The sequence below is a fragment of the Cervus elaphus genome, chromosome 4 (genome assembly GCF_910594005.1).
Source record: "Cervus elaphus chromosome 4, mCerEla1.1, whole genome shotgun sequence".
Taxonomy (NCBI): Eukaryota; Metazoa; Chordata; class Mammalia; order Artiodactyla; family Cervidae; genus Cervus; species Cervus elaphus.
The window spans coordinates 44928298-44944432 of record NC_057818.1 but is presented as its reverse complement, the minus strand read 5'-3'; the positions used below and the strand labels follow the sequence as shown (position 1 = coordinate 44944432).

The 16135-nt window shown below is 36.0% G+C and overlaps 1 protein-coding gene and 1 non-coding gene across 7 annotated transcripts in view; both read right to left on the bottom strand.

The window, feature by feature from the left end:
- Positions 1-394: 394 nt before the first annotated feature.
- LSM14A (LSM14A mRNA processing body assembly factor) overlaps positions 395-16135 on the bottom strand; it is a 53309-nt gene continuing 37568 nt past the window's right edge. The window contains exons 5-11 of one of the 6 annotated variants that reach the window (XM_043899097.1): positions 12442-12618; positions 12091-12156; positions 8327-8509; positions 8047-8218; positions 6705-6936; positions 3494-3530; positions 395-1503 (exon numbers count right to left, since the gene is read on the bottom strand). In XM_043899097.1, coding sequence (XP_043755032.1) covers positions 3504-3530; positions 6705-6936; positions 8047-8218; positions 8327-8509; positions 12091-12156; positions 12442-12618 — 857 coding nt within the window. In that variant the 3' untranslated portion in view covers positions 395-1503; positions 3494-3503. Of the gene's footprint in view, positions 2548-3493; positions 3531-6704; positions 6937-8046; positions 8219-8326; positions 8510-12090; positions 12157-12441; positions 12619-16135 lie in introns of all 6 variants that reach the window. The other 5 variants (XM_043899100.1, XM_043899098.1, XM_043899099.1 and 2 more) reach the window with 5 other exon arrangements.
- Positions 10572-10678, bottom strand: LOC122692931. The gene has a single exon (XR_006340743.1). It is a non-coding gene; the product is annotated as a U6 spliceosomal RNA (small nuclear RNA).

Below are 16135 nucleotides of genomic sequence, written 5' to 3'. Positions count from 1 at the left end.
TATCAACCACCTTTAAATATTTCAATTCTCCTACAGTGCAGTTTTTTGTATCTTTACCACTACTGATTATTTTAAGGAGAAAGTTAACAAAAATCAAAATAGATAAAAATATTTAAATCTTTGGATCCCTTTATTCCATGGCCTTCATAAAAACACAAAAGTGGCCAGATTTCCACCCCCACCACTACAGCTTAAAATAGCAAAAGGATTTATTAATAATTTATCATTAGCAATGAACTCTATACTGAGTCCTTTGTGGGTCACAGGCCTAAGGACCAGTGTTATGGTATCTCATAGGTTGCCAAAATAATTTCTAACACTCTGAATCCTCTTGAAATATAATGGAATGAGTCAAATATCACAACAAAATTCCAGGCATATCAGGAAGAACAGGTTAATTGACACCTAGTTTTATTGTCTTAAAAAAGGGGGGATACTTATTTGAAAATACAGCTAATACATTCTTATCTATGATTATTTACATTTGTATACTGAAAATATCTATTATTTGGATAAATCCTGTGATATGCCATTTGCTACAAAATAAAATTCTTACAACAAGCATGAGTAATTTATCCTTTTTAGATAATGAATGTATCAAATCTTCATTTATGTTCCAAACATTAAAAAAAAAAATCAAATCAACAATCTTAAGCCTCAAAAGCTATGAAAAAAAGACCCACCCACAGTTCTGCTCCTCAGCACATCAACTTCTGCAAGGACACAGTATGTTTGCTGACTTTAAAATGTTTATTCTTTAAAAAATTAGTTGCATTTTATACAGCTATACAAAGTTCTTAATGTTTCTTTGGCAATGGGATATAATGGAATTTTACAACTATATAAAAAAGTTACCTTTGCCTAAGAAACAGTATTTACTGTGTATACATAGTTGACTGACAAAATTCTCTACCATCCAGCACCCTAATTAATTGACGAAATAAGCTACCTCAAAAGGGATATTACAGGATTTCCAAAAAAAAAAGAAAGAAAAAAAAGAAAAAAGGAAAGAAAAGATACAGACAGACAGACAGACAGACAGACAGACAGACATACACACACACACACACACACACACCCTTCTGTGGCTCAAAACACAGTATCACGGCCCTATCTGCAGGCAACTTGCAGGAATTGCCAAATACAATTTAGTGATAAGAAAAATCCTTTCAGTGATGAAAAAATACTTATAAGTTTCACTGGAGTACTGCTTTAGTTTAACTATACATAAGAAATTACTTAACCTTCTGCTATTCCAAATATAATTAATGCTCATTTTTTAAGATGAGCCTTCCCCCCACCCCCAAAAGTAACTGCATTGTATCTCTGAAATTAAGCAGAAAAACAAACAAACAAAAACCCAGTGCTGGTGACAAATATACAGCAAATTCACTTCTTCATTCTTCTCAAAGACTGAAACCAATTATCAGGACCATGAAGAACTAGAAATCCATCTATTTTTAAAGACTTGTTTGTAGACTATGCAGCAACTTTGTTGTCTTTCTAAAAAGGAAAAAAAAAAATTAGCTCATGTTTCAAACTACTGGGGTTTATTAATAAGTATTTCTCTCTACTTTGCTTAAGTATATTTTTCATTACCTTTAAATTAATCCTCCTCTTAACTTTCACATATAAATTTGTTTCACTGATTTCCAGGAAACACTTTTTATACCTTACACACTCAACAGTAGCTCATTATTGCTAACTGTATTTTCCAGTTAATAGAGGTTAAAGCAGTGGTACTGTCAGAGCAAGAAGGTTCCCCGGTTAAAACACAGGTATGCCCTACTACCTTTGGTGCTGTCCTAATAATTTCAAAAAATAATTAAGCCTTGAACACAGTAGTCAAACTCATCAAATACAACTGACAACATATACTGGAAGAAGATTAATAAAATTCCTAAGTCTCTGATATCTTTACAAAGCAATAAAATATCAGGTGGCAAAATAGTATTTCTCTTCAATGTTTCAAGCCAGGAGAAAGCAATGATTTGAAAAATTCATTTTAAAAGGACTTTTATGAAAATATGAAATAAATATGAAATATTATATATAATTAAATACATATTAAATATTATGATTTAAAATATGAAATCAAGTTCTGAAAACTAGAGCACTGTCTGTGAATTTTTTTTTAAAAAACTAACCAGGGAGAAGAAAGAAATAAAAATCTCAAGGAGCCTCTAGTTTTCCAGTGAGATTAATTCTAAACCAAAGGCCTGTACACATAAGCCAAGGGAAGGGCTTCTCTTTTCCTCAGGAACAGCTGCTACCATGCGCCGATTTTTACTGCTGATTCTTATCCTGACTGTTAGAAACACACATTCTTTGTGAAAAACTTTATCTGCATATACAGAAACCATTTGTACAGTGTTATTAAGTTAGAATACCACAGCATGGGATTAGCTGATGCAGAAAGAAAGCTGAAGACGATCCTGTTTTCCCCACCAAGGCCAAATTTCACATGCCCCCATTTTTTTTTTTTTTTACCTTTCAGAAAGCTGTATGATCAATCCAGACCTTTTAGGGTTGAAATGCTGTGGTTTTCTGAAAGGTGAAAAAAAAAAAAAAAAAGAAAGCAAGAAAGAGAAGAGGGAGGGAGGAGGCAGAAGGAGGGGGAGACAGAGAGGTAGCAGTAAAGAAAGGAGAAAATAAAAGGGGCAAGGGAGAGAAAGTACTATGCTGAGTCATTTCAGATACTTGTCTCTGGACCCTCTGTGAAGAACATAAGACTCAAGTGGAAGGCAACCTATCTCACCCACCATGGCGGCTCAACCTCCCTAGCAGCAGCATATAAAGTAACAGTGGGCTACTCTCTTATTATGCCCAGCCTCACCTTCCACTCCCAAAAAATAAAGAAAAGAAAAAGCACTACAGGCCCAAACTCACCCTAAGTTTATGTTTCTAACACTATCCTTAAGGAAAACTCAGAAGTCAAGGAGTGAATTTTGGCTTGATTAGCTTGTATCTAGATCAAGGAAGTTAACTCCTCTGGGTTCCTGGCTTCCTAACTATCTACTGGGAGGAGGGTGGGAGAGGTTCTAGTTTGACTGATATTTCCGAGGAATCCTTAAAAAACAAAAAACCTATGATTCCATCTTTACCCATGTTTGCATTAAACAACCAGACCTCCTTATAATGTTTATGTCAGTGAAGCATAAAGAAAAAAGCTAACTCATTACATGAAGGCTGCTGCAAATATCATTGCACTTCATCTCTGAGAAGAAGTACTAGACGTTTCAGAACAAGTTTAATCCTTTGAAGATAAATCTCCTTTATGTAATACTGGTCTCTCACTATTTCCACTTTTAAAGGTGCTAGACGGGATGATTTGGAACGAATATGCTGCTGAGAAGGTCTAGGATCTAGTGGTAGACACAAGAAGGATCATTTAACTTTGGAATGAACAATCAATGGGTACCCACACTGATGGACCTTCAGCCTCACTGAAGGCTGATGTAACTTATTCCTAATCAACACGCTACATACTTACTTTAAGCTCACTATGGCTCCACACTGGCATAGGTGTTCTGGTGGAAAGAAAAGTAAAATATATATTCACTAATGCCAAGAGGTCCCATCTAGTTGGTGATGCAGAACAAAACACAACACCTGAAACAGGGAATATGGGTATACATAAAATGTGTGGTGACGAAAGCAGATGCCATAGGAGGTCAGAAAAGAAAGAAATCAGAGGCGGAGGGAAGAGAAATTTCTAAGGAGACAGCAAACCTTAGGCAAGACTGAAAGGAAACCTTTGACTTTCAGCTATGTCTGTCTTTCCACTGTATTATAATACCAAGAAGGCTCCAAGTGTTTTGTTACCACCAATATCTAGCACAGAGCTTGGCATATACTAAAAATGCAATATATTTGGTCAATGAATGAAGTTTAGTTGTAACCAAGCAACCATTTAAGAGATGATCAAGAGTTAACCTATTTGAATTAGATAGTTTAAAGGGTAATAAGAAATGGGGCTGGATATAGCAAGTGGGACTCTCATAGGGTAAAAAGAGCAAGCAGTGTAATGTCATGTTAGAACCTTCTAATCATCAGCCTAAGGTCCACTCAGGTTTCACTCCTGGAAACACCCAAGCAGAGGCTGAACTATCTATCAGGGATATCCTAGTATGGATAAAGACAAAGGCAGGACTTCCTTGGTGATCCAGTGGTTAAGAATATGTCTGCCAATGCAGGGGACAAGGGTTCAATCCCTGTCTGGGAAGACCCCAACTTTTGAGACTTTGATGATCTTTAAAAAGTGTATCTGAAATAAATCTGTTCAACTCTCTACCCACAAATGTCAAAACTGAGGGCCTGATAAGTTTAACAACTTAAATCGATGCCATACTGGCAAAGATTACAAAAATTCTCATCAGGATCGTGGTCTGATTTAAATGTAGTTTTTCTCAAACCAAGGTGACTCAATGTGGTCTTCAACAAGGAGCTGCCATAGGTTCTTCAACAGGTAGCTGATATGCCTGAAGTGAGGAAAAGACAGACTAAAGGTCTGAAGAGCAATCAGTGGGTTACTGTGGTAATTGGCAGAATTATCTCAAAGGAATGAATGTGGTGACGTGGACATGGATACTCTACCACCAGGGTGACCAAAAGAACACCAAACTGATGTGATGGGAAAGTGAGAAGATGATGAGGTCATTCTGAGGAAGGTTAAGTTTAAGCTGATCACAGGACACAAAGCAACTAAATATAGAAATATGTAGGTCAAGGTCCAAGGTCCAAGTTAAAAAACTGATTAGAAGCTATGAATAGATCAGCTCACAGAGGGGAGGGGGAAATCTCTGCAGGAGAGGAGACAGGGAGGAAGACAGACAGAGAGATCAAGCCTACACAGAGTAAAAACATGAACACGATAGAGCAAACTGAACACTGCAGGCAGAAGGAATGGGTAAAAAGGTTGTGGTTGTGAGATAGGAATAAGCTCGTAATTAAACAAGAGCAAGAAGGTCTGTATATCTGTGGCGGAATGGATGACAGAAACGGCTTGCATTCCCACTAGCAACAAGAGCTAGAGAAAGTACTAGACTTCTGACCTGGAGAAGCAAGCAGATCATGAAGTACCTTATAGGTTGTGGTGAGGAACATACTTAATTTTTATAATGAGAAAAATATCAAAAGTATTTATGGGGAAAAAAAAAAAACCCAGGAAGAAAGACTCCAGGTTGGGTGGGTAGTTATCAGTGTCAAATACTGCAGAGTAATGAAGGGCAAATATTTGCAAAAAAGCTATTGAATTTGCTAAGCAAAAGGTCACTGGCAACCTCAAGAGGAGTAATAGTGGAAAGTAAGAAGCATTCCATGGTTCCTAAGACACAGTCTCCAAGTTGGAATGGCCATTTTGGAAGTCAAAAGTCCTGCAGATACATCAAGCTGTGTCTACCATGGCTGGATATCCTGACCTAATGATCTGAGGCTAATTTTCAGCAGTCTTGGTTGTGATGACACAGTATCAAGAGCATTAAAAATAACAGAACAGATCCAAAAGCCACAATTAATGATCCTTCAAGAGGGATCTCAACAAAGACCAGTTTTAAATACAGAAGAGTGAAATTCCTGATAGTGGGTCTCTTAAGTTTCTAGCTGCCTTCTGTAATCCTTAATAGACTTCTTTATGATGGGATTTTGATCTTTATTATATACTTTTCCTCTCCACTATCCCTAAAGTCAATAACTAGGATAGTAACATTGACTTAAAGACTCCTTTAAATAAATTATACACATATTTTTTATACAAGGTCCTACTGTATAGCACAAGAAAAGATATTCAATATCCTATAATAAACCATAATGCGAAAGAATATGAAAAAGACTGTGTATATGTGTGTATGTGTATATATATAACTGAATGACTTTGCTACACACCAGAAACTAACATTGTAAATTAACTATACTTCAATTTAAAAAATAAACTACACATATATACATACTATACAGAGCTACAGAAATTTCAGGCAGCAGTTTCCATATGCCAATATGATATTTTTAAGACCATGGTAAAGTAAAAAAACAGGGAAAATGTAGTTGAGTTTTCCACAAAACTAATTAAGATCATGGACTGAGGAACAAATATACTAGGTTCAAGATCCAGCATCGTCACTTATTAGCTAATCTTGGGCAAGTTATTTAATATCTCTTTACACATTTCCTCATTTGTACACACAAAATACTACATTAGCTGTATAAAATGCACAGGTTTGTCTTCCATTCTGGAATATGTTCTTCCTAGATTCTTTTGGTATTAAAGCATACTTTGTAACATGAAATAAAGGTGATATAGTATGGTCCTTTTTTGTATTGTGCAATATCTTTTAGTGATCCCCTGTGCCTTCAACAACAAAACTTTTTAAGAAAAAGAAATTAAGTCAGTCTCTAACAGTTTTTTGGAAGAAATTTTACCAGTCCATGAAATATGAAACAATGGTTCTATAACAGAAGATAAAAATATATTTCTCTCACTTCCTCCAATTGAAAAGAAAATAGTTAAAAAAATCAGATCCATTAGCCAAGAAGTTTCTGCTCCTTAAAATCATATAAATATCATAATCAAGTATACCCTCCACTGAGAAGTCAAATGGAAGTTACACAAATGTCCTAGAACTACTCACTCCCAATAGATAAAAATTTAAAACATTTTGAGTTTCATGTAACTGCAAGCCAACCCCAAAGCATGAAATAATACTTACCCTATACTCAAAATCTGCAAACTCCCTGCCCCCACGACCTCCTCTGAATCCACCACGAAATCCTCGAGGAGTGGTGAAGGTACCACCTCGGCCACTACCACGTCCTCGGCCACCACGGAAACCAAGACCCCCTCTGCCTCTGTACCCTCCACGGCCACGGTTTGGACGAAGCGGGATTCCAAATGTTTCTGCATTTAATCTTCTCTCTTCAGCCCAGGTTGGTCTCCGTTCTCTGAGGACAAATAATCTTTAGTATATGAAGTTTTTTTTTTTTTGTAGTGTATCAACTTTTAAGGAACATTTGCCAGCAAGACTATGTAGCACTTAATTTCCAAATTGAGCCTAAATAATTCCTAAGCATCAAAAAAACCACAAAAAACAAACAAAAAACCCCACAAAAGTACCTAATCTAAGTCATCACAAGCTGTCCATGGCAATATATTCCTATTATATTCTGTTACACTTCCTGTGAAAGTATGACTGGTATTGTTTATTGCAAATGCAGCTGATGATACAAAGAAACTGAATAGCCTCAATAAATGGGATTGGCAGTTGACTCTACCCTCCAATCAGCCTCAAAGGAAGAAAGGGAAAGCAAACCCTGCCTCAGGATGGGAGGAGATAAAGGGTTGATTCCCAAGATGCTACTAGGCTCCTGGTCCAACCTCTGGACCTGATGCCTAAAGCTTCTGAATCGCTGCTGCTGGCCTACAGCCCAATGAGATTCAGCATCATCACCATCCATGTTTAAACTGAAGCAGACAACCACCACTGGGTGGCACCAAAATGCAGCCAGCAGAAGGACGACCTGAACCAGGCAGCAGAAACTCTGGAACTCTAGTTATGCTAAGTCCTTTAATTAACCAGCTTTTGGATTCATATTTACTGCAATAGAGCAGAGTTTTACTACATCAGCAAGCTTCAACTGAACTACATTGTAGAGGGGTAAAGTAAAAGGTGTATAGATGTTAGATGAATGCTTCTATTTTAATTACTAATTTTCGAATGTGAATGCATCCCCAAACAAAAATATATGATTATTTCTTCTTTTCCAAAAGTAATATCATTTAAAATTTTAGTATAAGTTATTTTCTTTTGTCAAAACATTAAAAAATTGTAGTCATTAGATTTTTTTGGGGGGTTGCACCACATAGCAAGTGGGATCTTAATTCTCTAACCAGGGATCAAACCCGTGCCCAGTGGGAAGCACGGATCCTTAACCATTGGACCATCAGGAAAGTCCCTAGGGACTTTTAAGTATTCATTACACTTTGTGAATTTATCAGGAATCATTTCACACTTCAACCTCCTAATTGCATAAAAGCAGCTTAAAAGACTGTACCTATTATCATCACAAGAAATATTATCAAAGAAGGATTTAGTTTTGTCATAATAGCAATTAGGTCCAAGTGGATCTTCTTCGTCTGCATTTCCTTCACTGTTTTGGGTATCAACTCCTGAGTCTCCTTTATCTTCACCATTGACAGGCTTCTCCTGTTTCTCAAGTTTATCTTCTAATGAAAAAAAAAAGCAGATACCATATAAGTCAAGATTTGGCCTAAATATCCATAATTCACATGGTCAGAAAAGAGTATTCTCTGGGGAGAAAAATAAAAACCCACCTTTCAATTTAAGTTTATTATGAAACTCTCTGTCGATTTCCTCCTTGTTAAATTGTGCATTTGCACTTTCAAAGTCAAAGTCTTTCTCAAATTTCATTGGACCATCTCGTCGAATACCAAATCTTCCTCTGCCACCTCGATGACCCCCACGCCCTCTCCTTGGAGCTGAAGGAGCACCTGGAACTATATTAATAAAGAATAAGCTGGTTTAAAGCAGAAGCTATTATTATGGTCTTTATGGTCAACAACAGAAATGCTTCTAAGTCTCTATACACCTGACTGTATTTGTATTTTTTTAATATAAAAAAGAAATGAAGTTTCACAAACATTTAATACATAGTAGACTGAGAAGAAAGTGAAAGTCGCTCGGTCACAGCCAACTCTGCAATCCCATGGACTATACCGTCCATGGAATTCTCCAGGTCAGAATAATGGAATGGGTAGTCGTTCCCTTCTCCAGGGGATCTTCCCAACCCAAGGATCGAACGCAGGTTCCCCACATTGCAGGAGAATTCTTTACCAGCTGAGCTACCAGGGAAGCCCAAGAATGCTGAAGTGGGAAGCCTATCCCTTCTCCAGTGGATTTTCCCGACCCAGGAGTTGAACTGGGGTGTCCCCTACATAGCTGGTGGATTCTTTACCAGCTGAGCTACCAGGGAAGCCTCCCTAGACTGAGAAGACTGCACATAAAATTTATAAATAGGAAATTTATAAATGTCCTTAATGAAATTTATACCTATGGGGTCTGTATTCAGACATGCTGCTGATACAGTAGTGGTTTAGTTGCTAAGTTGTGTCCAACTCTTCCAACCCCATGGACTGCAGTCCACCAGGCTCCTCTGTCCATGGGGTTCTCCAGGAAAGAATACTGGAATGGGTTGCCATTTCCTTCTTGAGGGGATCTTCCTGACCCAGTGATTGAACCTGGGTCTCCCACATTACAGGTAGATTCTCCACCAATTAAGTTATGGCTGATACAGTACACAGTCAAACATTTGGGGAGATTTCTGCACTACATTTCTTTGTTCTGCTTACATCCCTAATACCTATGAAGTGTCAAATGTATACTGGGTTCTCAAAATTTAGGAAGCCTTTTATGGAAATGATCATAGAAACCAAGATTTACAGGGAGAAAAATAAATGAGCACATTAGCACAAACTGCAAGATAACTCAAAAGACAAGAAGCACCACATCTCAACCCCTCCAACCACTTCCTGTTTCACCTTTACTGTCTCTCTCTAAATAGATCCATATGATTCAAAGAGATTCATATTATTCTTCCTGTATCTATCCTTTCTCTACAATTTAATACAATAACAAGATTTATAAGGCATGGTAAAGCAATACCAAAGTAGCATAAATTACAGTGAAAACTTGAGAATCCAAATAAGAGGAACAGTTAAGAAAAAAAAATTATAAGAGAAACATGGGATAGTATTTGATGAGTTAACAGAAAAATATGGGCTCTAAGCCACACTGGTGGCTTAGAAGGTAAAGACTCTGCCTGCAGTGCAGGAAACCTGGGTTTGATCCCTGGGTTGGGAAGATCCCCTGGAGAAGGGAATGACTACCCATTTCAGTATTAATGCCTAGAAAATACTGAGGACACAGAAGTGTGGTGGGCTACAGTCCACTGGGTCACAAAGAGTTGGACATGGCTGAGTGACTTTCACTTTTTTCACTTTCAACAGAAAAATACAGAGCACAAAGCAGGGTGAATTCAATGATTATAATTAGGTGAAATGTTTAACACATAATGACTACAGAGTAATAGACATCTCTGTGCTCATTGGTCTCTAAATAAAACTTTGCAAATTGTCCAAGTTTGAGAAAACAAACCACAAAAACCCATAGCATACAGCCAGACACTTAAACCTGGACAGGCAGGATGTTTAAATATTCAGCTTTACTACTGAAAATGTCTTGGCCATGAACCAGCAAGTACAGCATGATATTTCTGTTTTAAATTTTGAAAGGTAGCGAAAGATACTTTTATTTATTGTTTGACATGATTTGTTTATTTGCTTGCTTATTTGGCTGTGCTGCATGGCTTGTGGGACCAGTTCCCTCAGCAGGGATTGAACTTGAGTCTGCGGCAGTGAGTGCAGAGTCCTAGCCACTGGACTGCCAGGGAAATCCCTGTTTATTTTTGTAACTGAAGTACAGTTGATTCACAATGTTGTATTAGTTTCTGGTGTATAGCAAACTGATTCAGACAGACAGACACACACATTCCTTTTATATTAAAATATGAAATGCTTCATGAATTTGCATGTTATCCTTGTGCAGAAGCCATGCTAATCTTCTATGTATTGTTCCAATATTAGTGTATGTGTTGCCAAAGTGAACACTCCTTTACTACCATGGTGTTATTTCACTACCATGATTTTTGAATGATGGATGCATAGCAATTATTTTATCTTGAGAGTTCTTTCTTTTTTTGCAAACTTAAAAAAAAAGTGAAACACAGTAAAACCAAACCCCAACCTCCGTTAATTCTATGGCACACAGCATAAATAAAAACACATATAAAAAGGTACAGAAGAAATAGTGTTTTCTAGCTTTCTAAACCTAAAGATTATCTCCCAATTATTATGTAATTAAGTTATCACACACTGCCTTTCTTTTTTAACTTGGAAGAGTTTTAAATCATAATTTATTCTCTGCTAATGAATACGAAAATAATAAAACAGACGGATTTGGGGTATATTACAGATTACCGAAAAGATCAAGTATACAAGTATTAAGTCATTAATTATGAAAGAAACTTAAACTTCTTGAATAATTACTACCAAAAAAAAAAAGGACTTAATTTTAATGAGAAGACTCAAATTTTTAAGGTACAGATAATTTCATTATTTTTTAAAAATTTATTTTACTGAAATATAGTTGATTTACAATGTTATGTTCATTTCTGCTATATAGCAAAGTGATTCAGATATATATATATATTTTTTTTTTTCCATTATGGTTTATCACAGGATATTAAACACAGTTCCCAATGATTCCATTCTTTTTTCTTTTCTTTTTGGCTGCACCATATAGCTTGTAGGATTTAAGTTCCCAGAAGAGGGACTGAATCCAGGCCATGGCAGTGAAAGCGCCAGGTCCTAACCCATAGACCACCAGTGAATTCCCGATTCCATTTTTAAAAGCATAGAAAACAAAGAAAGCAATTTTATAATGCTAACATGAAACTGACACAAAAACATAAAAAAATACAAAAGACAGTACAAGAGAAAGCCATTAAACAATATAAAATATAAAAATAAAAGTATACAAATCTCACTAGCAAATATTTAAGAATATATTAAAAGACAATTGCTTACCATCAAGTAGGTTTTATTCCAGACATGTAATGATGATTTAAAAAAAAAATCTTTTGAAATAATTAGATTAAAAAATGGAAAAAGTAGTACAGAGTGCCCATCACCCAGCTTCCCCTCCAACAGTAACATCTTGATTATCTATTGTACATTATCAAAAACTGGGAAAAACTACACTAAGATCTCACAGTCAGATCTCAACAGTTTTGCGTGTACTCGTTTTTTGGTATGTCTTTATGTACAGTTTTATGACCTTTTGCTACATACACAGATCCACAGCACCAGCACCATAATCAAGATAACACAATGAAACTCTCCTGTGCTGCTCCTGTATAGCTACCAAATCTTGCTCTTCATAGTAATTATACATCATATACATTTCAAATGTTCAATTGAAAAGCACAGGATTAGACTTTCAGATCCAAGTAACAACTTACCTATTTGTCTCTTGCTATCATTTCTGAGTTGCTCATTTTCTGGTCTTGAGACTTTATGTACTTCAACTATAGAATATACAGAAAGTGACAGTCAACTTGGGACACATAATCAAAAACTTCTGTAAAGTCAGAAATGGAAAAACAAACAAACCCAGAACAAAACCAAATATCCATATAACCCCACCACCATCACTACTTTGAGTAGAATTTGAAAGACTGAATGAACATTCTTTCAAGTTCAGTTTAAACCTTCTAGGATCATTTCACATAAAGTAAATCTTTTTAATGAAAATAAGTTGAATGGAAGATGCTGACCGGTCAATTAAGAATAGTAAACAGCTAAAGTTCTACCTCGCCTGTGCTCTTGATTCTCTATTGGTTTTTGGCTGGTAGATGGTAAAGGCCTGGTTGATACAGGGCTCCTTCTCCCAACAGGTGCTGGAGCAGGTAAGTGGGCCGAGGCGGTCTGTACTGCTTGTTCCATGGTTGGGCTTTTTCTCAAAGGGTCTAACTGAGGGCTTGAACGACCTAAAACGTAACCAAAAGATAAGAAACTACCCTAACCTTTGGGGGTTTCAAAATAATCTAGACCCTAAAAAAACATCTAGAGCTTTATTTCCACCAATTCAAATCCTTTGCATAATTTGAATCCATCTACTCATTAGACCAGAGCTTAGAATTGTTTATCTTTAGTGGGCTGGTCACTTAACTACTATAAAAAAAAGAAGAAAGAAAAAAAAAAAGTAAAAATAAACCCCACCAAAACAAACAAAAAACTCTGAAAACTGAATCTGTATGTCTACTTAGTAGAATAAGGTTTAACTTTTATTTTTTTTAAATTGCTGATGAAACAAAATTCCCCATGAATATTATCAAAGAGCATTTAGGCAGATCAGATGTAGGCTTTCTCGAACAACCACAATCACAAGATTATATTGACACTTTAGTCATTATTTTCAGAGGCTTTAACTTTTTTAGTGTTTTCTGAAGATATCTCTAAAGTGATACACTTATAAGTATTATAAAGGAAGTAAAGAACTAGAAAGTACAATGAAGTTCTTCAATACCTTAGGGGCTTGGGTAATTAATACTAAAAGACCAGTAACAAATAAAACTTTCAGATAATTACACAATAACCATACTCAATCTTTGCTATTTGAATGATCTCTAGGCAAGTTTTTGCTTAATATGGGTTTCATACTTACAAATTCCATTTTTCCTTTTATGAGGTCAGAGCCTGGTCACAGTATGAACAGAAGAATGTAACACTGGGTGCTCCCATCACACTTTTTGTCCCCCATGTTCGCTGTAAATCTCTGCTTAAGGTGCTCTCACATCACGTGATATTGTACCAAAATAGGTTTTGCTTTAAAAAATTGTGCTCACTTTTTGTAAAAGAAAAAAAACTTCCCAAATATGCTGCAAATGTTCCTGTCCACCTGTGCTATATGCACAGGCTCCAAGCTGGTGACCTGGCTGAGTGCTGACAGCACACTGGCTGTCGTGCACCAGGTGCTTCAGGGATTGTTTATCAGTATCCTCCCCTGGTATATGGTTATCTAAAGCATGCAATGACAAATGTGTCACCATTTCCAGTCACAGTTCAGTCTGCCATTAACAGAAACACTGTAATTTTCCCATTAATTATAATGGGAAATCATGGTGCAAGTTTATGTAAGTTTGGACCTAAGAGAAAAATTTCTGTAATTACTTATCACCTTATAGAAGTATTTATTTGTTAAAATAAAGGTGATTTATTTACTGAACAGGTGTTATGTTTTTTGAAAAGCTTGTTATCTAGGTAATTCTATCTTTAGTCTCTATTTGTTTATTTAGTCACATCAGGTCTTAGCTGAGGCATGCAGGATCTCCAACACGTCACGTGGGACCTTGTGGCAGACTCTTGTAGTGCACAGGCTTAGCTGCTCCATAGCATGTGGGCTCCTAGTTTCCTGACCAAGGACTGAACCTGTGTGCCCTGCAATATTATACGGATTCTTAACCACCAAACCACCAGGGAAGTCCCTGTTTATAGGTAATTTTATGATAGTACATTAAATGGTCTTATATAAATTTACAAGGGGCTTCCCGGGTAGTGCTAGTGGTGAAGAACCTGCCTGCCAATGCAGGAGATGTAAGAAACACCGGGCTCAATCCTTGGGTTGGGAAGATCCCGTAGAGAAGGGCATGGCAATCCACTCTAGTATTCTTGTCTGGAGAATCCCATAGACAGAGGAGCCTGGCAGGCTATACAGTCCCTAGGGTTGCAGAGTTAGATACAACTGAAGTGACTTAGCATACATGAAAACTTATAAAACTCAAAAGCTCTTATAATTATAAACACACTTCCTCAAGTTACCTTCATTCTTATCTTCCCAGTTACAAGAAAATTCTAGGTGTTAAAATTCGATAAATTTCAGAAATTTAGTTGGTGAAATTAAAATGCAGACCCCCAGGTCTCCTCTCTCATTGTTTCTTGCAAATTAAAAAAAACATTTTAATCTATTTAAAACTTATTTTAGTCTGAAGTATGAGGGAAGGATTCTGGAGTTAACATTCCAAATGATCAGACAGTTATCTGTTAACAACATCGTTTACTGGACAACAAGTCTTTCTCCACTAATTTAAAAACAGCATCTTTATCATATATTAATTATTTATTTATACTTGGATCTATTTCTGACTTTTGCTCCATTCATCTCTAAATTTATTCCTGCACTGCTTTATTTTATGTATACTTTATTAAGAGGTAAGCCCTATCTCATTATTTTTATTTTTAAAACATGTCTAGGTATATCTGCATGCTTATTTTTAAGACAGTCTGTGTATGTATTTTATTAGGTTCTTTTACAAACTACAGTAAAGTTATTATGAGAAGTAAAGTCTTCCTAAAACTAAATCTTTATATTTAGAGATAAGATATGCTTTTCTGATTATACGTAACTTCTTTTATGTCTATTACACTTTCTTTCATCAGAGGCTGGTCATATTTATATTTTCTATATAATTTCTATTTCTGTTCACTGTGAACATCTTTTTTTTATCCCCATTAATAATCAGTGGGTTAGATTTTAGGACATCTATTGATTTTTGTACTTATTCTCTACATTTTACCTCTAATTTAAGTACTTTATTAGTTTTAGGTTTTTCAGTGAATTCTCAATTCCAAGAAGAAAGTTAGCATCGACAAATAATGCTAATTCTAGTTATTCATACTTCTTTCTTTTTCCTGACATAGCTAAAAATTCCAGAACAATGCTGAGTAGCAATGAGATCCAGAGTTCTTTATTATGATCTTAATAAGAATCTTTCTGGTGCTTCAATATTAAAGTTAATGCTAGTTTTTTTTTTTTTTAAAGTATTGTTGTATTTTTATTTTTGTGCCAGGTCTTCCTTGGAGTTTGCAGATTTTCTCTAGTTGCTGCAAGTGGAGTCTACTCTCAGTTGCAGTTCGAGGGCTTCTCATTGTAGTGGCATCTCTCGGGCACTCCAGCTTATTAGTTGTGGCCCCTGGGCTTAGTTGCCCCTGGGCATGCGGGATCTTCCCAGACAGGGGATTGAACCTGTGTCCTCTGCATTACAAGGCAGATTCTTAACCACTGGACCACCAGGGAAGCCCTTAATGCTAGTTTTTAATTAAGACAGCTAACATCTACTGAGCACGTTCCATGTCAGGTACTATGCGAAGGGCACTACACACATTAAAAAAAAATTAACCCTTACAGTAAGTCTGTTAGTTTATCAGTAAGGTCCTATTTTATAGTACAGGAAATTAATGCTTAAAAAGATTAAGTATCTTCTCTCAGAAGGAAATCTTATGTTAAAATCTGCAAATAAATATGTTATTTCTGGGTAGTGAAATTGAGTATATTTATTGTCTTCCTATGCCGAGTATATTTTTCTTTAAAAATTTATTTTATTGAAGTACTCGCAAAGTTGTGTAATTTCTACTGTAAAGCAAAGTGATTTAGTTATATACATATACACACACACACTTTTTTCATTTTTTTTCTATTATGGTTTATCACATGATATTAAATATAGT